The sequence below is a fragment of the Callorhinchus milii genome, unplaced genomic scaffold, assembly GCF_018977255.1.
Source record: "Callorhinchus milii isolate IMCB2004 unplaced genomic scaffold, IMCB_Cmil_1.0 Scaffold3, whole genome shotgun sequence".
NCBI classification, from domain to species: Eukaryota; Metazoa; Chordata; class Chondrichthyes; order Chimaeriformes; family Callorhinchidae; genus Callorhinchus; species Callorhinchus milii.
In genome coordinates this window covers 83,656,785-83,681,578 of record NW_024704744.1, presented here as the reverse complement: position 1 = coordinate 83,681,578, position 24,794 = coordinate 83,656,785, and the positions used below count along the sequence as shown (strand labels likewise).

At 39.1% G+C, this 24,794-nt stretch overlaps 1 protein-coding gene across 2 annotated transcripts in view; it reads left to right on the top strand.

The window, feature by feature from the left end:
- Window positions 1-4,344: 4,344 nt before the first annotated feature.
- LOC103177976 (EMAP like 6) overlaps window positions 4,345-24,794 on the top strand; it is a 90,579-nt gene continuing 70,129 nt past the window's right edge. Inside the window, exon 1 of one of the 2 annotated variants that reach the window (XM_007892413.2) lies at window positions 4,345-4,774. In XM_007892413.2, coding sequence (XP_007890604.2) covers window positions 4,578-4,774 — 197 coding nt within the window. In that variant the 5' untranslated portion in view covers window positions 4,345-4,577. The remainder of the gene's footprint in view (window positions 4,775-24,794) is intronic. The other variant, XM_007892414.2, reaches the window with a different exon arrangement.

Genomic DNA, 24,794 nt, shown 5'->3' with positions numbered 1-24,794 from the left:
TAATGGCAAGGTTATTTGAATCTAATTACATACTTGAAGGTGATTCATTGATTCACAAATTTGTATTTCTCTAAGCAGAGAAGTTCCAAGCAGGTTCTTTGTCTTCCAAGCACTTCTATGACCATCTAATTAATCTACTTGAAATGAGGAAACCAGTACAATGAAGCAAATTGTAAGTATAAAAATACAGTGATATGGCCGCTATATTAAATGCAAGGGTTATTATTTATTTCGAAGAATTTTGCAGCAACCCTTTTCCTTTCTATAAAGGAATGATAAAACTGCGTTTTTCATCCCCTACCAATTGATTTCTCAGTATCAAGTGGACCATTAGGAGGAAACACTGAAAGTCAGACATTTAAGGAGAAATCAAAGAGTAAGCAGTGCATTTGTGCACCTGCTGATAGTTAATGCAAAGGAGACATTATCGAAGGCCTGATAGCAGGTTGCTCATTCTCTTGGCTGGAGAATGATGCATTAGTGGAGATTTAAAGCGTAACCAGCGACATTCTGCAGTGTCGCTAGCCCACTGGATTAATGAATATATTCCAAGATCAATAAATGAAAATTGCATTACACTCTGAAATATATAGAAATAAAACCTCCAACAAACAATCTAATAATACTTGTATTTGATATATCGCTCTATCATGTTCTTGACACGTCTCAAAACTTTTCACAGGATATACTGTAAAGTGGATTGACTGTATTTTGTGGGCAAAACTATAGGGTTGAATATATATGTTAACTATATGTGTTATTAGCTTTCTGGATTTGCAAATAACGACAATGCCGGTAACTGAGAGAGCTTAATGGTTTGCAGGAACTCTGTTCTCAAATCATTTCATTATCAGGAACCACTAGATGTGATTTGGAGTTGCTATTTACAATCCTTTGGAGTGAATACCACATTTTTAGCACCATAGTAGTTGCTCATTATTCAGAACAAGCTTGCATTACCTTAGATAATCAAGTGTTCTTTCATTTTCATGAGCAATATGCATTATGCAGTTGGCTCATTGCTCTAAGACATGAACATTAATTATTAAAGTATTAAATCTATCACCAAAAAAAGTACAATGACTATTCAATTGGAAGAAATATAAAATGCATGAGATGTTCATTTTTTAAATCTTGTTATTTTGTACTTTTAAGTCGTTACAACCTCCACCATCCTTCTTCAACTTGGGAGGGTGAGTGATCTGGAGAGAGTTCACTATCAGTATGGAGGTGCCAAGTGCAGATGATGAATCAATTCCCCGCTGAGTAGGAAGGAGAATAGGAAAATGAGTCGAGTAAAACTGAAAAAGAACGCCTACCAATCACAACAAATTGCATTTATATTGCGCCTTTTACGTCCCAAGGCACTGGACAATCAAGAGATTGCACCCGAGCTGGGGGTTGGGATCAAGGGGAGGTGAGGGTGAGAGAATGACCAAAGGCACAATCAAAGGTCTTGAGACAAGCCTTGAACGAGGCAACGGAGGGGGCCAGGTGATCCACTCATGGGACAAGGTGCCCGCCATTGGGAAAACTTAGTGGAGAAGAAGTTTCTTGTAAGAGTGTACGGCTGCAGTTTTTTTAGAAGCACTTGTACTGAGTCAATTGATATCTCTGATCTGCTTGTATTTGTGCATTTGGCCTAGTTGCTTCTTTTGTATTACTGTATCCTGCAGCTGAATTGTGTATCTCTGTACCAATCAACATGTGGAATAGATATGCCGCTTGCCTTTTGTGCATGCTGTGGAGCTAGGTCCCATTTCTTTCATATCTATCATGTAAATGTTTAGATAAAATTGGTCATTCATTTCATAACTGTTTGTGGAATATCACTCTGTGCAAGTCTCCTGTCACATTTGCCTACAAATACAAAGACACTACGCTATACAGTAAAATCCTGTAAAGCAACTTTGATACAATTTGACGATATAAGGAGTGATATCAAATGCAATTATCATTTATTATTCTTATACTGGACACTGAGAATACTTGTGGGAAATGTCAGTGACTGGCTCCATGTCTATTACAAATTAATTTTGCTTTCTCTCGCTTTCCCCCATTCTCTTTACTCCACATACCTTTTGATACTTTAACCGGTTCGTAAGCTCTTATCAGCTTTATAAAGATCAAGCAGCATTATTGTCACTTAATGAGGAGGTGTGATTGAGCAGGGTACCTGTTTCCATAATGATGTCTTTCCACTGCCAAAGTGGCAGCTTTAAGAATTTAGCTACAGGACTCGTGAAGTTAGAGCATTCGACTCACAAACAAGAGACCTGGGTTTGATTCCCGGCAGAGCGAAACCTTGGGCAAAGTTTCCTTACTCCACACACCTGATAATAATCCCTCAAGAAAAAAAACATTAATAAATTGATCACTTCAATCCACGACTGTTTGTGGGACACTGCAGTGCGCAATTGGCTGCAGCGTTTCTCCCACAAACATACAGTCAACTCACTTTACAATATATTCTGTGAAGCGCTTTGAGTCGTCTAGAAAACGTGAAAAGCGCTATATCAAATGCAAGCATTATTATATTATTATTATCTCCACGGATGTGTGTGTGTGAATGAGGGGAAATTACTGCTTTCTGTGATGGGATGCAAAAAAAAATTGAGGAGTACACTAATGGCAGAGTTCAACGTGAGAACACTTTTACACAGTGCAGTACTTACACACACACAAACTAATCAAGAGTTTCAAACAGGGAAGAAACAAGGCATCTAAGACCGGAGCCCTAACTCACTCATTCCTCATTCCCTTTAGGATTTTTTTTAAAACTGAATTTCTTTTTTAAAAAAAACATGCCTCCAGTTACCTACCAGTAAGTAGGAAATCGATTATTAGTCAATTGGCGGTTTGCTTTCTGGGGGTAATACAACAACAGCAACAACTTGGATTTATATAGAGCCCTCCATGCCGATGGCGTCTCAGAGCGCTTTAATCTCTCCACCAAATATAATAAAATAAATGTAGTCACTCAATCCATGACTGTTTGTGGGACACTGCAGTGAGCAATTGACTGCCCCATTTTGCCCAGAAAATATAGTCAATTCACTTTATATTCTGTGAAGCACAATATATTCACAATATATTCTGTGAGGCACTTTGATATGTCTCAACGATGTGATGAAGCGCTATATCAAAAGCAAGAATTATTGGCTCGCGCATTAGCAGTCCCGTACTTAGTGGTTAGAGCACTCGCCTCGCAAACGAGTGACCCGGGTTCGATTCCCGATAGGGCAAAACGTTGGGCAAGTTTCCTTACGCCACATGCCTGAAAATAATCCCCGAAGAGAGCAAGAAAACAAATCGGTCACTTCAATCCACGGCTGTGTGTGGGACGCCGCTGCGGGCAATTGGCTGCTGTGGGCAATCTGCCCACAGGTAAGGCAGTCCATTCACTTTACAGTATATTCTGTCAAGCGGTTTGAGACGTCGTATTTGAAGACGTGATAAGGTGCTACTGCATCAGACGGGAGGATTATTATTATGATTACTATTAATCCACTATTATTTGTGGAGTCCTGTAGCTCAGTGGTTAGAGCACTCGCTTTGCAAGCGAGAGACCTGAGTTCAATTCCAGGCAGAGGGCGAAACCTTGGGCAAGTTTCCTTACTCCACACAGAGCCTAATAATAATCCCTCCAAAACCAAAAACAATGATAAATTGGTCATTTTCAATCTACGACTGTTTGTGGGACATTGCTGTGCGCAATTGGCTGCCGCGTTCGCCCACAAAAAATATACAGTCAATTCACTTTACAGTGTGTTCTGTGAAGCGCTTTGGGACGTCCTCCCGACGTGAAAAGCGCGATATCAAATGCAAGGATTATTATTATTATTATTACTATTATTTTTATAGACGTCAGGTGCTGCGTGCGCTCCATTGCAACCCCCTCCCTCCCGGTCTTGGTAACCTGCTGCACCACATATTGGTCCCCTGGTGCTGGACAGGCAGCATTATTGCTCCTCAGTCCAGCCCAGCGTGGTGACGAGGGTCTGCAGCCGGGTGGCGTACGTATTACGTCACGTGCGTGTCCAATTGACCCCCACCAGCAAATAGCCCCCCTCCTCCGCCCCGCCCCCCTCCTCCGCCCCGCCCCTCTCATCTACGTCACCGCCCGCCCCGCCCCGGCCGCCATGGCGTCGTTACTAAGCGCTGCTTCCCACCTGGTAACGAGCTCGTGCAACGGCACTTCTCGCCCGCCGGTCCGTGTGGCTCGTGTGTTTGTCGTCGTCCCCCGTCCCCCCCGTCCCCCCCCCGCCGGTAAATGAACGGCGGGCGACGTTATGCCGTTGTGGAAGGTAGTTTTCATTTGACGGGGGTTTTTTTTAAAAAAAAATTTCTAATTTTTATTGTTTTTTCTCTCTCTCTGTGGCGAGGAGGCATTTAGAATAGAAGAAGCCATTTTTTTTTATTCCCCCCTCCTCCACCTCTCCTTATTATTATTATTATTACTACTACTACTACTACTGCCGGGGGAGCAGTCTGGTGTGGGGCGGAGAGAGAAGAGAAGAGCAGAGACGGCGAGAGAGAGAACCCAGGACAAGAAACACACCGAACCACGAAAGGAAATGGCTGATAGAACTGCACCGAAATGCCAACTGCGGTTAGAGTGGGTTTACGGTTACCGAGGTCACCAGTGCCGGAATAATCTCTACTACACCGTTGCCAAGGAGGTGGTCTACTTCGTGGCCGGAGTGGGAGTTGTGTACAACACCAGGGAGCACACGCAGAAATTTTTCCTGGGTCACAACGATGATATTATCAGGTAGTGTTACCCCCGCGGTCAGGGATGGCATGTGACAGTTTTACACCATTAAGTTAATAGTTCCTGTTCCCCACCCGCTCATCTCATCTCACCCCCTCACCCCAACCCATCATCCCACCACCATCCCCCCCCCCCAACACACCACCCCACCACCACCATCACCCCCCCAACACGCCACCACCATCACCCCCCCACCACACCACCACCATCACCCCCCCAACACACCACCCCACCACCACCATCACCCCCCCACCCCACCACCACCATCACCCCCCCAACACACCACCATCACCCCACCACCATCCACCCCCCACCCCACCACCATCCACCCCCCACCCCACCACCATCCACCCCCCCACCACCACCATCACCCCCCCAACACACCACCCCACCACCATCACACCCCCAACACACCACCCCACCACCACCATCACCCCCCCATCCCACCACCATTCCCCCCATCCCCCACCATGCCCCACCACCATTTCCCCCATCCGACCACCATCCCCCCCCAACATACCACCCCACCACCACCACCATCCCCCCCAACCCACCCCACCACCATCGCCCCCAACCCACCCCACCACCATCCCCCCCAACCCATCCCACCACCATCCCCCCAACCCATCCCACCAGCATCCCCCCCCAACCCATCCCACCACCATCCACCACCACCATCCCCCCCAACCCATCCCACCACACCATCTGCCCCCAACCTATCCCACCCAACCATCTGCCCCCCAACCCACCCAACCATTTGCCCCCCATACTACCATTCCCCCAACCCATCCCACCACCTGGCCCCCTACACCATCATCCCCCAACCCACCATCTGCTCCCCACACCATCATCCACCCTCCCCCACACACACACCAATTCACCCAGTCCTTTCATCTCGTTCTAGTTTAAATATTAGTGGTGTCTCAATGAAAGTGTCAATGAATATATATCATTTGGGGTGTCTTTTTTTAAAAAAAACACACACAAAAAATGTATTCTGACATAATCAAGACTTGGGGGAGGGTTATTATGAATGAATGGTCGTGGTTTGTTGTAGGCTTGTAAAGCAGTGTTATTTTTTAAAAAAAGCATCATTTTGGTTTTGTGCTGGGCAAATCCATCATCCGTGCTTCGCTTCAGGCATTAAAAGCAGTGGGATAATAATTAAAACATGGAGCAATGCAGTCAGTCATCAAATGTAATTTCAAATACGGATGTTTCGAGATTGTTTTCCCTTTTCAGAAAATAGTTTTTATATGAACAATGTATATAAACATTGTTTTATATAAACAAGAACAAAATGTTCGGTTTCATATACATTGATTTGTTTCTAAAATTGATCATTCAAAAAGAAATGGGTGTAGGTTTCCAAGTACAGTATAGTTTCATTTTGTGTTAAATGGACATGGATAATTCCATCAGAGCCGTTGGAGCTTGCCAGGCCAAATTAATATGTTTTTATGTCTTTGTTTATACTAGAATATACCTACATTATTACTTATAAAGGGAGAGAAAGAAAGAGAGCCAAAGGTATAGCTTCCCGAATGACTGAATGACAAGCTGAACCAAAATGCCGTCTCTATTGGAAACACAAACTAGACCAAATGATTGTCAGAGTCATACTCAGCATAGTGTTAAAGGGTTAAGAGCCAGTTTTTGTCGATGCTATGAAGCATGATTTTATGCTTTAACACGAGGAATTGCAGTGTTTAATACAATTATAATTGATTTGATTCACTGATGCAATGATATTCCCAAATGTATTAAAACAATACAAAGTTATCTTTTATAAAAAGGAGAAAGATTTTTTAAAAAAGTATATTATATAATATACTATGCTGTTATAATTTGGTGTGGGTACAGAATAAGTTACTGAATTATTGATTTTAAATTTAACAACTTAACCATTGCAGTCGATCACCAGGAACATAGTGTATTTCAAGAACCATGGCATATATAATTATTTCTAGATATTCAAGATCTACTTATGATTAATAGCAATAGATTTAAATAAAAGCTTTATGGTTTAATATGGAGCATTTCTGGACTGCAACATATTTGCATTTTTTTAATTATAAGTACTGTAAAATATTTTTATAATTATGAGTAATGTAGTCCTGAAATGATTTGTCTTTAGAAAAAGCATATAGATTGATCCTCCTTTATGGCTTCTTAGAAAATATTGGACTGTACAATATATATTTGAAATTTCATAGCAACTGGTACTCCCTTTTAATTTGATGAAAAATTGAGGATCTCCTAATGGTTAATGTTTAAAGTAGCAGTCCACAGGTTTTGCAATTCTAATATTTACCTTTAAGGATGAAAAATAAATGAATATAGTGACTAGGAAAAGATTATTGGTCAGATTAAACAATGCTGTAAATAAAGCAGCAATGTACAAATCTCAGCTATGCATATATGTACTACTTGTTCCTTTAGTTAAAATGCTGTTTGTTTTGGAAACCAGCTTCCATTTAGTACTTGGAGTTAAAGGCTTCTTTTGTTGTGTCATTTAATGCTACCAGTTGAAAAGAATGACTCTGATTAGTTGCTGTAGCAACAACGCACACATCATGCGATTATCTTGGGAAAATGCCCAGATCAGCAAAAATGCTGCTCTTCATATTTCCTGCATTTGTGAAATACAGCATCGATGGTCTTTAATATAATTATTCTATTTAAACATGCCACCTGACAAGTCTTTCAAAGACTAAAAATGGGTCAGTAAAAATTAATTCAACTGCTATTAACAAAATCACATCCTAGTATTTGTCTACCAATTTGGCTATTAGCATCTTAGTGCTAATGGTTATAACGTCTCTTCAGCTGAGAGTCTAAATGATTCCAATGTCATTAACGTTTCAGTGAACTTATATACTGCATTATCATCAGCAAGAACAATTTCAGATGAAATCAATGGTAAATCTTGCAAACATTAGTTGTGATTTGACAGCAATAGACTGACCGCAATCATTTGACAAGAATAGACTGCTTAAAAGTATAAAAAATAAATGACTTGGTAGCATTTGAAACAAGAATGCTTTGATTTGGCCTATGAAGTTTAATTAAAATGTGTCAAAATCAAATTGTTTGAGCTGAGTTCCCATGAGTCAGAGTGATGAGCATTCGGTTCCTTGGAGGACACACACTATGCCCTCAGATGCTTTTCTCGAGTTATCGTTTATCATGCTGTTTTCTTGATGAGTGTCTTTTCAATCCCATTTTCAGACTCATGCAACAGTTACAAAATGTGCTGCAATAACAACTCATTTTGCAACTAATAATAATAATTATTTAGATAATTATATGGGGAGGACAAGTTTGCAGGGCTATGGGAAGAGAGCGGGGGAGTGGGATTGTATTGGATAGCTCTTTTCAAAGAGCTGACACAGACACAATGGGCTGAATGGCCTCCTTCTGTACTGTATAATTCTATGAATAATGTGCTGTACTCTGAAGGGATAGGATGAGTGTTCACTTCTGTAATTCCCCAAATGGAAAATGTCGGGTCTTGATTTGTTTATGTCAGGTGATGTAAAGGATAGGTGAGAACTTTCCTTAATGAGAAAAGATAAATAAGACATACAAAATCAGTTCCTTGGAGGAGGCATTCTATGTCCCAATGCACTTGTTCCAATGCTTGACATCATTTATGCTGTTGAAATAATGCGTTTTCACCTCCATTTTCAGAGGTTTCTTTGTAAGAGCATTTGAGAAAATGTAGCATAATATGCTGCAATAACTTGTCGTGTCATAAAAATGTAAGTTGGATGTTCACGCCTAAAGTTTGTAGGATGTACCTTGGTGCAAATTAACTATTGCATGTGCCAGCATAGCATTTACTTCATTTCTAATTAATCTCAATGCCACTGAAACATTCATTCGTGCCTTCAGCATATCCTGCTTAGACTTTTTCCAATGTACCTTGCTGGTCTCACCAACTCCACCGTTCACAAGCTGGCTCCCATGGATAGATTTCAAGGTCCTTATCCAAAAATGTATCCACTCCCTGGCACTGTTTAAATTTCAAATCTAACCCTACTCTTCCGCTCATGAACACAAGGGTTAATTGTTTAGTTTTTTAAAAAAAAAGTCATTGCTTGTTTGACTATTCCAAATAATACCAGAGTCCAGTTGAATATAAACCAATGATGTGATGAATATCCAATGCATGTATCTAACAGGGAACTGTAGCATTTTATATATTTAAACATTGTTTCAGTAATTGACTGGATACTTTGTAGAACTAACCCTAAAAGTAATGGAACATACTTCAACAGCCAATATGAAAATGAAACTAAACATAGTTTATTTGTAAAATAGAAGATTGTTGATCTCAATGTCTTCTAAACAAGTAGTATGAAACGCCCTTCAGAGTAGATCTGTTTGAAGCTATTGCAACTAATCTTTTGTGCATGCCCTAACCTTGGCTTGTGATGCAAATCATGTTTGTGTGGAACTCATTTTTCATTCAGCTGTAGCAATTGTTTTCAAAATTTGGAGTAGGCAATTTTAGGGAAAGTTACATGTTATTAGGTGAAATGTATTTATGCACTTGCTTCTTTGTGTTATTTTTAAAATGCTTCTTAATCCACTGATAACTAAGGTATCATTTTTTTTCAAAAAAAACTACATAAACTTCAAGAATCTAGACACTACTATCCACAAACACAAGTACACAGGTTGCAATGTTTGCAATAGCACTTGATACTTTTCATGATAATCTTGTAAAAGCTAATAGTAGTTGTTTTCACTGGACAATTAAATGGATTTTCACTGATACAGTGATTCAGAGAGGGAAGCCTGATTCATATTTGCTTCAAGTTCTTCAAGAATTTAGTGGTCCAATAGTTTACCCAATAAAATCAATTGACTGAGCAAAGTGGTAGATTGGTTTTAATTCTAAAAAACAATTTGAGAAACCTGTGATCCTTCCAACTTTTATGATTAAGACTATTAATTGTACTTTTTTTGCTCTGGGCTTATCTCTAATTGTCTTTTGTAAACTTTGCACTGACTTGGAATACTTCTGTTTTCCATAAGGGTGTGTAGCAATAACGTATGTGAGCTCGTCACCTTAGAGGACTTGCAGTTGGTTTTGAGAGGCTGCATTGCTGAAAAGCCATGTGTTATATGGACTCCATGCAAGCTTCACTACAAGAAATTTGTGAAAGGCATTTTGAATTGTAATGTTATATATGCAAACCTTGTTACCAATGCTCTACACTTATAATATTATTAGTTCATTATTTTAATTTCTACACTCCTGCTCTTAACCAAATATTCAATTAGTTCATTTAAACTAAAACCCGATTAAAAGTTATAAGGATGATTACAGAGAAAGATGATCAAATTTTCTGTGGAATACTATACTTCAGGGTGAGGTTCTACAAAGCCTGCATCTATCCAGTGATGGAATATTGTAGTCTTGTTGTGTAAATATAATCCGTAGTGAGAGGTTGCTCCACTCGTGGGGGAAAAAGAGACAATTTCTGACAGCCTTTTCATTAGTAAATTATTTAGCCTTGAATGGTTTTTAATCTTGAATAAGTATTTAAAAACAAAATGTCTCTTTTCCCATTCAATAATAAAACTATTAATTTGCTGCCTTAAGTATATCCATCAACGATCTGTAGAATTTCCATTCTGGGATACCAAGAAAATATTTTTTCAAATGGGTCAGTCAAGTAAGCAGTTAGAATTTGTAATCATTGTAGGAATTATAAATACATATTAGATATTGAATTCATTGCAAAATGTCTATGTATTGTCAATTGGCAAAATCCTTAAATGTAGAAATGAAGACCAGTACACTCTTCAATGATTTTTTTAACTTACAAAGCATTCCCCATCAGTAAATTATCATAAGTCCAAGAGCATTTGCATTTTTGCAGTTATTCTTTAGTTTAGCACTGTGCTTGAAACAATAACTGGGGGATGGACATTTTATTGCAGGAGTATAACTATTATGTATTACAATAGAAGGATTAGGAAAATTCATTCTGTGGCAGCTGGTTAGGAATTTATCCAGAATTGTAAAATTAGTGCTTTAAAATAAATGAAAATGTGTTTTCTGGGGAAGCAGCCATCTGTTGCAGTTTTATTATGAAGTTCTTACTCTACATCTCATTTACTCTTCTTTTGTCTCTTCTCTTGAGTACTGGATATTCCATTCTACATGCTACATAGTCCATCCCATAATTACTCACCAAAGCTGCACATAATGGTCCAGACTTCTGTTTCATCACGCCAATTTCTCAGCTAATTTGCTTCTGAAGGCATTGATTTCTTGCTGAGACTGATATTCTGGTAACAATATAGATATTTTTAGGTAGGGTATTGAGATCTATGGGGCAAGGTTGGGTAATTGGAATTGAGGTACAGAACAGCCATGATCTTATCGAATGGTGGAATAGGCTCGAGTGGCTGAATGGCCTACTCCTGTTCGTATAATAATCCTTACATTTGATATAGCACCTTATCATGTCTTTGAGACATACAACAAAAACAACTTGCACTTATATAGCTCCCTCCATGCAGGGTAGCATCTCAGAGCGTTTAAGACATCTCAAAGCACTTTACAGAATATACTGTAAAGTGAATTTACTGTATATTAAAAAAAGCAAACTACTACAGGTGCTGGAAATCTGAAACAAAAACAGAATTGACTATCTTGTGGGTGAAACACGGCAGCCAATTGCACACAGCAGTCATGGAATATCCCAGAAACAGTCGGGATTAAGTGACCAAATTATTTTTATTTATTTTGAAGGAATTATTACCTCGGAAAAGTGATCCACCAATCTACTTATTTTTTATGATGTAACACTTTCAAGATGTAGATTTTATTTGCCTGTTACTGTTGGGAGAGATGGGAGGGAGCAGTGGGTTTAAAAATCTTTAGAAGACATTTGAAATGTGGACAGCAAATTTAAAAAAAATAATAGCAAGGGTTGCAAGTATATTTTGAACAGGTAAGAGTTTACCAATTCATGATTATATTCATAGAACAAATTCATTCTTTTAAAATCTATTTTTCTTCTTAAAGTATTCAACAGGTATGCGAAATAGGGTGGTTTCTCTCACTCTCTCTGTTTTGCGTTCAGCCCAATATTTGGAGGTTTATATTAACTAGAGCAAAATGCCTTCTAATTTTCCAACAACTGAAAAAATTATTTAATCATACGTAAAGAATTGTATGTACTTTTTTTCCAATTTGCGAAAAAAGAGACTGCAATTAATTCTGTAAAAAAAGGATTTTTGCAAATAGGACGTGTGGAAATTTGCAAATTAAGGTGAGGAGTTTAACGGATTTGTTCAAACCACGAAAAAAGTGGTTGAAGTCCATCTGATAAGACATCCCAATCTTTCCACTGAGAAATATTCCAGAGTTTGAGGGAGTAATCTCTCTGTACCGATCGCCAAGAAAGAAAGTTCTGTTCCCGACATGGAGAAACGTATCGGCATGTTTCTATGTATGTCCAAGTGGCTGTTCATTAGTTGGCTGGCTATTCAATTGCAGATAGCCTGCTCCTAACCTCACCTGACATCAATTGTGCAAATTTCTAATAGGGGTTACTGGCGAGCAATCAGGAATGCCTCACGTTTTTTCCTCTTCTTAATTCAGCACCACTAACACAGTCCTCCGGCAGTGCCTCCTCACCTCAGACCCTGACACTATCACCATTCATGGCTGCACTCTTCACCTCACCGAGCCAATCTGAAACCTCAGTATTCTAACCCTCAGCTATCTTTCAAACGCCACATTCGTGCTGTGACCCGTTCTGATTTTCCACGCCTCCGCAACATTGCCTACCTCCGCCACTGCCTCTCACCGCAGTGGTGCCTGATCCATGCTTTCATTACGCCCCGACTACGCCAACTGCCTGCTCACTGGACTTTCCAACTCTTCCCTCCACAAGCTGCAGATTATTCAGAACTCTGCAGCTCGTGTCCTCTCTCGCATCAGGCTCCGGGAACCTATCACCCCCATTCTTGCCTGCTTCACTGGCTATCCATTCCTTAGAGCATTGAGTACAAAACTCTTGTTCTTGCCTACAAGGCCTTTTATGGTCTTGCTCCCTCTACCTCTCCAACCTCATAACCCCATATCAATTTGTCCGCTCCCTCCGCTCGGTAGGCACCGGCCTGCTTCAGGTCCCCTGCACTTTCTGCCCCACCATTGGCGGTCGGGCATTCAGCATCTCTGCCCCCACACTCTGGAACTCTATCCCGCAATCACTCTACTTCACCCTCTCTCTTGCCCCCTTCAAGTCCCGCCTGAAGACCTTCCTCTTTGATCGTGCCTTCATTTTCTAGTTAACATGATCTGTTTTGAAATCTGCAGGAAAAAGGAAGCAGCAGCTTAGTCAGCCCCGTTGCTATCCAGACAGTCTTTCAAACTAGGAGTAATTTTGATGAAGGCTCATTTCAAGCACAATTGGAGGTTGTGTATTTATACTTTGTGGAGCTAAAATAGAAAAGACAGAGCAAAAAAGAAGAACTTGAAATACCACCCAGAGAATGGGGAATTGCTGAGAGTTTGCTTATGAAGGACAAGAAACAAAGCAGTGGAAGACACTTTTAAAACTGTCGGTAACAAAGACTGGTACTTTTGGTTGGATAGCTGCTGTATTTTGGCAATCTTGTAAGATCTACAATATCTGAAAATAACTACTGTTTATTTAAGTATGTGGAGTAAAGTATTATAACTTTCAACGAGTCACACTGCATTAATGAGTATATCGTCTTCTGAAAGTTTCTAGATGTTATCCATAATTATTCAATTCATGCATATTTTTTCCCCCACTGCATCTGGGGTGCATTGAGATGAAAACACTGAAACAACCAGAAGGAATAGACTGTGTTTGTGACAGCGTATGATAGAAACATGTATATTAGAGTTCAACAACTATCCTGTGTGATGGGTTCTATATAAGTGAAAGTTGTTGTATATTCTGTGAAGCATTTTCAAATGTCCTGCTGACGTGAAAGGCGCTGTATTAAATGTGAGAATTAATGTAATTATTATTAATCATAAGGAAAATACACATTTGGGAAAGTAATAAAATATTGATACATTTTGTAAAAAATCTAAATTCACAATGAATTCTACAGTATAATTCACAATCTGCAATCATGATTTAGTGCAGTGGCTTAGTTTGTGAATGTTGCGTTATCAATTCCAGTGTGTTTCTAGGACATAACATACCTAGAGATTGAGGTAATATTGATGAACTATTCAAACTTATCATTGACAAGCACTTTGAGATGTTTTGACAACATAAAATGCTATATCAAATGCAAATATTATAATTAAATCAATTACCCAAGCGCACTGGTCATCTGCATTTGAAAATCAAACTTGAAAAGCAGCTGACAAAGTAAAATTGATTTCTGGCTCAATTAAAATGATTTATGAAATCTATATCTTTGTTTTTTTAATGATTTTTGAATATCTTGTTGAGATTATTCCTTTGCATTCAACCCCAAATATCTATTATTCTCAGTGTAACTGCCTATTAAGCACCCTTTTAAATTAAAAACAATTTATAAATATGTGCCTGATTTTTACACTTTATTTGTATGAAAATAATGTTTCTAATGCTATATTTGTTCTAAGTATATGCCGTATTCACCATATATGTATGAATGATCTGAGAATTCAGTAACTAATTATGGTTTGACATTCTTACTTGTGGCTATGGCCACAGAAAAACAGTGTTTGGTGCAAAATGGCGCCAATTTAGTTGATGCATAAGATTGCAATTTTAAATCTATTGAAAAAAATTGACTGTCATGTACTTCAAGAGGCCCATTTTTCTTAGTTTGTTTCCTCTTAATAGACAAATGCTCGCCTTCAAGTGCAAGAAAAAATCCAAGGGAAAGGTAAAAGTATAGCAAGTACATAGAAAAAGGAGTACAGGGAAAATCGGTGGAGAGGAGTGGAAAATAGGATGGGTGGAGGCTTGTGTGGAACGTAAACACTTGCACTGGCTGTAGAGTTTATATAATTTCTCTCTCTCTATATATATATATATATATATATATATGTGTGTGTGTATATATACTTATATAATATATAAATTTTATATATATATTGTGTGTGTGTGTGTATGTTTATATACACACACACACACACTCGTCTCGCAAGTGAGAAACCTGGGTTCGATTCCCAGCAGGGCGAAATGTTGGGTAAATGTTTACCTCATAGTAAGTAGGAAGTTAATCAATTGCTTTTCCGGGGATGATAATCCTTTTTTTTAAAAAATGTAGTCACTGAATCCACAACTGTTTGTGAGCCACTGCTGTGTTTTGCCCACAAATATACAATCAATTAACTTTACAGTATCTTTTGTGAAGCGCTTTGAGACGTCTAGAAGACGCTATATCAGTGATATATGCAAGGATTGTTATTTTATTATTGTATATACATAATATAGTACAGTATTTTGTACTGGCTTGTGGCAAAATACATTATGGCAACTTTCATGTAGAAAAAAACAAAATATCTTGAAGTGCTTAACTGTGATAGTGAGAAAGTAGAGGTGGAAATGTTGACCAAAAGCATGGTTAAAAAGATTTTTTTAGGAGATGTTTGAAGGTAGTGAGAGAGGAAGCAAAAGATTTTGGAAGACGGTTTCTGAGGACAGAGACATAATGTATGATGGGTCAGAGGGGCTGAGGACCCAGAATTGGAGGAAATACAAATCCATTAAATCAAGAATTCTTATTTTTAAATTGCAAATTGAACAAGGTTTGTTTAAAATTGAAATACATAAACTATCCTTCATGTGGTTGCTTACTTTTGCTCAATTCTGAAAAGCACACTGATGTATAAAATTGTAATTTGTTAGATTACTATGTAATAAATAACTGCAATATGGATGGAATGCATTTGTGGAGAAATATAAACTTCTACGTATCCCCTATGTACAAATACCTATATTAAATGTCTAGTAAAATACAACTAATTGTGAGTTTAAGGCAATTAATTAAATCATTTTGATGAGGTTTACCTTGTTGATATCGTTTTAATTTTGTTTTTAAATTCAAATCTTTGGATTGCTTTTACTGTAGTTATGTGGTAGATTCTCCAAAAGCTAAGGGTAGTGATGAAGCTGAGAAGGTAATTAAACTAATGATGACATAAGACCTAATTGTAGGGTGCGGAAGAACCTTATTATATGACTTGTATTAATGTGGGTTTGTTTATATCCTGATTGGATTGTGTACCCACACATTTCTTTACTTAAAAATCCCAAATTCTGATATTACACCATCCAAATCTATCAGCACCCTTCAGATCCCATCATCATGCTTCAGATCCTGTCATCTTGTTACATATTCCATCATTGCCCTTCAAATTATGTTGTCATTCTTCAAATCCATTCATCATGTTTCAAATCTCATTTCCTTGTTTCATATCTGTTGGTCACCCTTCAAATCCATCGAGTCCCATTGGCACATTTCAAATCGTGTCTGTATAATAAAGGGATTTGAAGCATAATGTGTGTTTTTGAAGCATGACAAAGTGATTTGAAGCACGATGTGCACCATAGAGAAATAGAATAATGTGCAATTGATTTGCTGTGTGTATGTAGGATGTTACCATGTGATCAGTGACTTCATGATGCAGAAGCACTGACTATTGCTGATCTAAATCGTTCCCTATTATAAGGCAAGTTGGAATTTTATGGATTCCCAACTACCACCTTATAATGTGGACATGATATGAAATGTCTTCTGGTATCCTAGTCAACAATCCCCTTCATGGAATTGGCCATTTGCTTCATGATTGTTTGTAGGACATTGCTGTACGAAAATTGGCTGCCACTTTCACCTCAAAACCAATTACTGCACTTCACAGTAAAATCCTGCAAAGTGCTTTTAGATGTCATGACGACCTGATAAAGCACTATACCTAATGCAAGGATTATTATTAAATCCTGTAATATTGTCCTTAATAAAATGGTGTCAATAATATTTGGCTTTGAAGTGGAGAAAACGAAAGCAGTAAAGGGTAGAAATTTCAAAATCAATATTGGAATAAATTATTACGGCTTCCCAAAATGATGAACAAGCTGAGAGCACATATCTTAAAATGTCAGAAGCATGATGCTGTGGTACAGCATATCATATATTAGCTTAAAATCTACAGTATGAACAATATTGGATTATATTATAAATTGGGTAATGAAAGTATATTTGACGATAGTAAAGATTTTGGGGAGTCAGTTAGGTGTCTGATACATGCTGAAACCCATCACCATGCTTAAGAGTATCTAAACCAAACAGAGTTCTGTGCATCCTACCTTTACATGGAAATTCCTGAGAGATTTATTGGAATGGCATGTGACCTCTCTCCCTAGAGGCATGCATCCTCTTACCTAATTCCAGAGAATATTAAGCCCAAGTTGACGAGAGTCGAGGCTTGGGGACCTCATAGTATATGTTGGGGTACTGCTGGAGTACAACCAGCTAAAACTACATAGCTTGCTATTGAAGGCGCTGCCATGGCAAGCTTTCCCACTCTTGCCCAGCTAGAACCACCCTGTCTATCCATTAGAGCTTTGGCTTACAGGCTTAACAGGAGGCGTTCACAAAAGCCATGTCACACCCTAAGAAATGTGTTGGGAGTTCTTTCAGATCACAGTGCATCCCCAGAAGTTTTGTTCTTCTAATCATGATGAATTTGGCAAAAGGAAAGCCAACAAAATCATCTTTCTCTTGAGGAAAACTGACAGTTAATCAGTAGGATTCTAGAACAGTGCAAAGAGTAATTTACACAAGTTTTAGAGCAGCAGCAGCAGCAGCAGCAAGACACCAGTAGAAAATAGAATTGTAACTGCAGCCCAGTACTTGTGCTATCAGTGTTAGAAAATAAAATCAGCCAAATCTGCAAGGAAATAACGCTAATTCCTCTAACCAGATATCAGACTGTTTTATTATAATTCGTTCGTTATTCCGCAATATCCCGATGGGTCAGACCAAAGGCCGGTACAATCAACAGATCTTATAACAGAATAACACCACTATAGATATCTCGAGTTCAAGAGTTCAACACTGTGTCTTTCCAGCACACGAGCTTGATTCTTCATGCTTTCAGTCTTCTTGCTTACAGCTTTCAATCTTCCATCTGATATCCTCAGTCTTAGTGTTTCCAGCTCTTAGTCTTCCATCTCCCGTAGCCTTGTCTCCGCAACCCGGGACGGTCCATCTCCCGTATCCTTGTCTCCGCGACCCGGGATGGCTCCATCTCCCGTATCCTTGTCTCCGCGACCCGGGACGGCCCCGTACACAAAGTTATCGGAACTCTTATACCAATATTCATCCAATCATGGTGCGAATATTAGATCACCCGGTCGAAATCATGCTGGGTTCACATGAACACCTCATGGGGTGTACGTGCCTCACACACAAACACACTGTCCTTGAGACAGTCCGTTATCTCGTGTTCGTGTAGGGAGTTTCAGTCCAGCTGCCCACAACACGCTTAACTTAAAAGTTAACCCGTTCGCAACATCTATTATGATTCTAACATTATACAAAAAGTGTAAATTCTAACATCAGAAATGTCTTTGGAACCCTCTTCAGCAATCCCTTCCTCAGTGCCTTGCCTGCTTACTTTTCTTCATATCGCATATGAAGATCTTCCTCAAACTGTGACTATGTCGCCTCTCCCTGCTCGGCATGGTGCTCCACCACTGTTAAGCACTCCTAGATATTACCCTGTGTGAATGGCACTTGCAAGTTGTTGTTGTTATCTATTTAACTTGAGGTGTTGAGAACAATGTCTGCATCTTCACAGTTGGGTTACTGTGGACCTGCCTGAATTTTGACAGGCTTGCTTTCTTAAACCTAGTTTGTTTAACATCTGTAATGGCCGACATAATCAAGGTTACAAGGAGAATTAAAATTGACCCAGAGTATTTCAGACATAAAAAATCTGCAAAATATTGATGAATCATTCATTACCTGTAAGAATAAATTAACCACTTCACTATGACTGATACACTAATATCATTTCAGTTTTTTTCTGGCAGTAATTTACAGGAAAATGTACGTGCAGTATGAAGCATCAAGCAGTTAATTGCTACATTTATTTTCACACATTCATGATTGAAGGGTATTGTACACTCAATGATTTACTTTTGTGAGTCGAGTTACATTCTTGATGTACACAAAACACAGATGGCTTATTAAAACTGAATATCCCTCATCAACTCTTAAATGTTTTCAGACATAGATTTAAAAAGAACATCAATTATCTAAACTCCAAATAATGTAATTCCATTTAGTTGCTTTCAGTGCACTCTGAACAAAATAAATGTTTTTATCAACACTTCAACCATAAAACTAGAAAACTAGAAATATGTAACCAGTAGAATAAATGTTTTTATCAACACTTCAACCATAAAACTAGAAAACTAGAAATATGTAACCAGTAACCAGTAGAAAAAAATCATCTGGAATACTCAATCCTCTTTAAATGAGAGTTTTGCGATACAGTACTTGGGTTGTTTGATGTTCCAAAGAAAGTGTGTATTCTATTAATCTAGGCAGTTAATGCTCGCATGTGAATTGTAAGCATTTGAAAAAGAGAATTCAACATAAAATATTACTTTTTGAAAACACTCAAAGGGAAACGAGTAGAGCCCATTTAACCTTGCCCTCACAAATAATTTGCCAGTCAACAGTCTAGTCTTCTGGCAACTGGTTAAATATTTGAATTTTTTTTGTATATTAGGTGGCGTAACAGGGTGCAGCAAGAGACAGCAATAATGAGGACAGATGTCTCATGAATTTGACCCTTGGTTACCGAGAGCACAGAAAGACTTGGAGAACTTGTACTGGGTATCAACAGGCAAGTCACAGATTCCCATAACCAAATGCTTGGCAACCTGTTTTAATGTTAGTTTGTGGCAATTTTGCTAGAAGAGCACTGAATCTCAACTCAGGAGACTTGTTCAGATTCAGCTCTTGAGCTCTTATGCTCAATGCATAAGTTTGCAAAGACTTACCAAGGTGGTCAAATGAGAGTAGGAATTACGTTATATGTAAAATATCATAATTTCTTACAGCATTCCATCCAAATGCTCCAATTTCCAGATAAACCATATTTTTTCAAGGACATTCTTTATGCTTAAGCTTTGTCCACAGTTTGACGAGCATTAATAGACTTGAACTATATTTTTTGTTAATTTTCAAATCTTCGGCAAACATGCAATAAATATCACACACAGTCCATTTATACTGTGTTCACATGATATTTCAAACATGGAATTGTTTTTGTATATTTAATGAATGCGCAGACAAGGTCTCCATACTGTGGTAGTAACTGTCCTGTGCATGGGAGGATTCAAGCAGGATAGTAACCATTGCTTTAGGAGAAGATATGGAGTGGTTGATATATAGAATGGTTGGGTGGGACTTTTCGGCTTAGTCACTTTCCTCAGTGGATTTGGAAAGGGATACTGCTCTGTTCAGCCACTCTGATAGCTTTGGACAGCTATCTATTTATGAGGAGGGGGGAGAGAACAGGAGAATTACTGGGCTCTCCCTGGGAGTGTTGGTTACATTGAGTTAATCTGTAGTAAGACACTCCACGCTGCCTGGTATTTCACTAATTCTAACTGAAATCTGTACATGGATTGACAGATATCACACAACATCTTTTATTCTTGTGGCAGAGGAGATTACAGAGAGATGCATATTTTGCCGTCATTAGTGAGAGCTGCAAGTCTGCAATTCATAGGAGTACCTGTCCTCTGAATGGGTCTAAGGGGTAGATGAGGCGTTGTTATTGACGCTGGGTGCAATGAGAATGTATACAGCAATCTACTGCTTTAGCCACAGTTTATCTGGGATTATTAAACCAGGGTGGGTAAATTTGTGTCGGTGTGATGTATATAGTGAATGATTTTGAATTTCCATCTTTCAATCTGTTGCAATCTTCTTTACTTTCCATTCTTGTTTTTGGCAGCTCATGCCACTGGTGTTATTTTCAATTCAGGTTTAGGCTTTCAGTGCCATTTGTGTCATTGTAGTAAACTGTGGTGGAGAAGGGTCCAGCTGGACTTAAAGTACCAGTCTCATTTTTTTTAAGGCATGAAGGTAATTAATGCATTGAAGTGGATAATTTGTATCACTAACTTGTTTTGGTCAGCTGGATGTCTGACATATGCAGATACCCATTACAGTGTTTAAGAGTATCCAAACCAACTTCAACTCTTTCCCTGGAGGGATGCACCCTGATTACCTCATGCCACAGAGCATTACGCTCAGACTGGTGAGAGCTAATCTTTGGAGTGTGTGTTGGGGGACTGCTGGTTTAACTAGATGCAACCACACAGCTTGCATTGAGTCCTATTGAGTGGAGTCTTGTAGCTTAGTGGTTAGAGCACTCATCTTGCAAGCAAGAGACCTGGGTTCAATTCCTGACAGGGCGAAACGCTGGGCAAGTTTCCTTACTCCATACGCCTCTGTTTACCTAGCAGTAAGTAGGAACCCGGTTGTTAGTCGATTGATGGATCACTTTTCCGGGGTTAATAATACCTTCAAAAAAAATAATAGTTTGATCACTCAATTCACGACTGTTTGTGGGACAGCGCTGGGTGCAATTGGCTGCCAAGTTTCTCCCACAAAATATACAATCAATTCACTTTACAGTATATTCTGTAGCGCTTGAGACGTTTCAAAGACGTGATAAGGCGCTATATCAAATGCAAGGATTATTATTATTAAAGCTCTGTCTGGCAAGCTTCCTGATGCTTGTCCAGCTGGGACTACCATACCTGTTAGAGCTTTGGTTAGCAGGGTTAAAAGAGCCGAGTGGGAAGAATCCTTGCCCCCCAGTCACATTATTGGGGATAGCGGTTGACAGTCACAAAAGCGGGTGACTGGGGGTGGAGAGATACCTGTAAATGCAACAAAACACCTGAGAATAGTCATCTTTTTGCCATTAGAGCTGATATTTGTTATTTTATGTTTTCAGTGTTTCAAATTTATCTTGGAACATTTCAATTATCTAATACTGTACCAAATTTCTTAAATTTTCCTAAGATGATTCTGGGCTGGAATCCAGATCAATTAGTATGTTTTTTCTGATGGATGAAGCAATTTAATTCAATTCTGATGTATGAAGCCAGTTTAGCTGACATGACAAAGTGAGAGTATACTGCATTTTATTTGATCGATTATGTAGGTATTTCACTGGTTGATTGCGTTTCAAAAGTGTGAAAGCTCCATAAATTGGTTTGCTAGAATTGTGAGAAAGTTCTGATATATTCATTGCACAGGTGAAAGAATGTTTACTCAAAATGTGTTTATTCTATGAGCACATTGGTCCAGTGGAAATAAATCCTCCTATGAACACTCAATCATTGTTATATTACAAATCAAACTCATCCTTTATTACATTCCTATATGTAAAATAATTTCTTAGTTGTGAAATAATACTTTCAAAGAAAATAAAATAATATCAAGTGGATTCATCTGAGAAACAGCTTGATGCTGTAATGGAAGGAAGGTAAGATATGTTTCTCTGAAATATTGCCTGGCTCCGCCACTATGTCTCCCCACTGGCTGCTAAGACCTTTGTACACGCCTCGTCCATGCTTGACGATGCAAATGGTCTGCTCGCTGGACTTCCCAGCTCTTCTCTGCACAAGCCTCAGATTATCCAGAACTCTGCAAGCCCCTGTACTTTTCCAAACCAGGCTCTGTGAGCTTATCACCTTCATCCTTGCTCAGCTCTATTGGCTCCCTATCCCACAGAGGATTGAGTTTATGATCCTTATTCTCACTTTTATATCACTCCACAGTCTTACCCCACCCTATCTCTGCAACCTCCTACAACCATTCTGACTTGGCCTCTCTCTTCACTCAATGAGCACTGGCCTGCTTCATTATCTGCTCCAACATTGCAGGAGGGCTGGCTTTCAACTATTCTGCCACCACTCTCTCGAACTCCGTCACTGAGTCCTTCTAACTCACTTGCTTCCTCCCCTCTTTCAAGCCACATCTCAAAACTGCAATTTTGGTCATCTTTCCTTCCTGCCATCGGCTCCAACCCCTAGTCCAGCACTCTTTGGGATATCCTTCCAATGTGAAAGGCACTATGTAAATTGTAATTACTACATTAAGGATATTACTGGGAGGTGTTCAACCAGATATTAGATGGTACCTGCTTAGAATTGGGATAGAGGTAGTGCTTAACCTCATGTAGGTTGTTGGTCCTCCTATAATTCATAATCTGGCAGAGAATTTCAGAACTGTAAATTCAGGCCTCAATATCTACCAGCAAAGCCGGATTGATGAGTTTTAGAAAATCTGCCAGTCAGAGAGAATCATGTTTTCTAACTGATTGGTGCAGCGAATGTTTCAGAATGACTGGTCCCGATTTGTAATGTTTCTGCAAGCAGAGAATAGTGCTTTGAGCAGAGAGCATCAAGAGGTCAAATAATAAACCACGTCCTTCGTGCTAATACCTGTCAGTGGGAACATTTTCAAAATTATACTTGTAATATAATGGAGGGTGGCACTCTTTTCTAATCATTCCCACTCAATTAGTGTATTTATGGTTCAAAGCTTGCTGCTTTATTTTTATTGGGTTGTCACCTTGTTATTTTTTTAAAAATACATGCAAATAGAATGAAAGTCAACCATTCAAAGTGAAATTATTTTTAGGCATTTGGCCAACTTACAATTCAGCAGGTTTTGATTTCAATGTGGAACTTCCTTTATGCTGTCAGAATCTGATATAAATGCCGGTAGTAAAATACATATGCAAACCAGGTCTTCAGGAACAGGTTTTTAGAATATTTTTTGACATAATGGGGATGAAATTTGAAATATTTCATAATTGATTTAATGTAATTATCGATTATACAGTCACAAGTTTATGAAGTATAGAATGCTTTAGAGTTTTAAGAGTTGTGATGAAATTTTTTTATTGAACATCAATGGTGAAGAGTACTTCAGAAAATTCTGATGCTGGCATATATAAATGAGGAAATTAATCCTTTCATGAACCGCTTTACAACAACAAATTGCATTTATACAGAACCTTTAATGATGAGAGTACTTGCCAAGGTGCTGAACAGTTGAGGGTTTGCACCCAAGCTGGAGTTTGGTTGGATTCAGGGAAGGGGTGGGAGAGGCAGACCAGGGGCACGGAAAGATAATCAAAGGCAAGGTTAAAGAGGAAGGTTGAGACAGATTTTGAAGGAGGCGAGGGAATGGGTAAGATGAAGGGACTCCAGGATGGGGGCAGAGAGGCTGAAAACCTACAGCTGGGGCAGGCAGGGCAGGGAACATGAAGCAGGTCAGTGCCTGCCAAGTAGAGGGACTGGGTGGGTTGATAGGATAATTCAAAGTTGCAAAACCATTTACATGTTTATTCAAAGATACTTATTTTCATTCCTTATTTAGGCTTTACATTTTTTATGCTGTACTGGAGAGAAAACTAGAGGATAGATTTACATTGAATGATACAGCACAGAAATAGGCCATTTAACCCAACTACTCCATGCCGCTGTTTAAATTTCAAATGAACGTCCACCCCTCCTATTCCCTTCTTCCTCATCTAGACGTTTTAGCAGATTTTTACTTTCTTATTTTTTTATTACAATACCTTATTCTAAGGCCTATTTATAGAGCACTTTTCAGGATGTCCCAAAGCGCTAAACAGTCAGGTGTTGGGGCCCGAGCATGGGGGAGGGGTGGTTTAGGGGTGAGGGAAGGCAGAGAGGTGGGAGGGCGACCAAAGGCACGATCAAAGAGACAGGTCTTGAGACCAGCCTTGAAGGAGGCAAGGGAGGTAGCGAGGCGAAGGGACCTTGGGATGGAGTTCCAGAGTGTGGGGACAGAGAGGCTGAAAGCCCGGCCACTGATGGTAGGGCGGATTAAAACTACAAAATGTGTTTCTACAAAAGGGCTCTAGCAAAATTAAGAGTTGATAAAACTAATAACAATCCTTGCATTTGCCTTTCATGTTGGGAGAGCACCTCAAAGC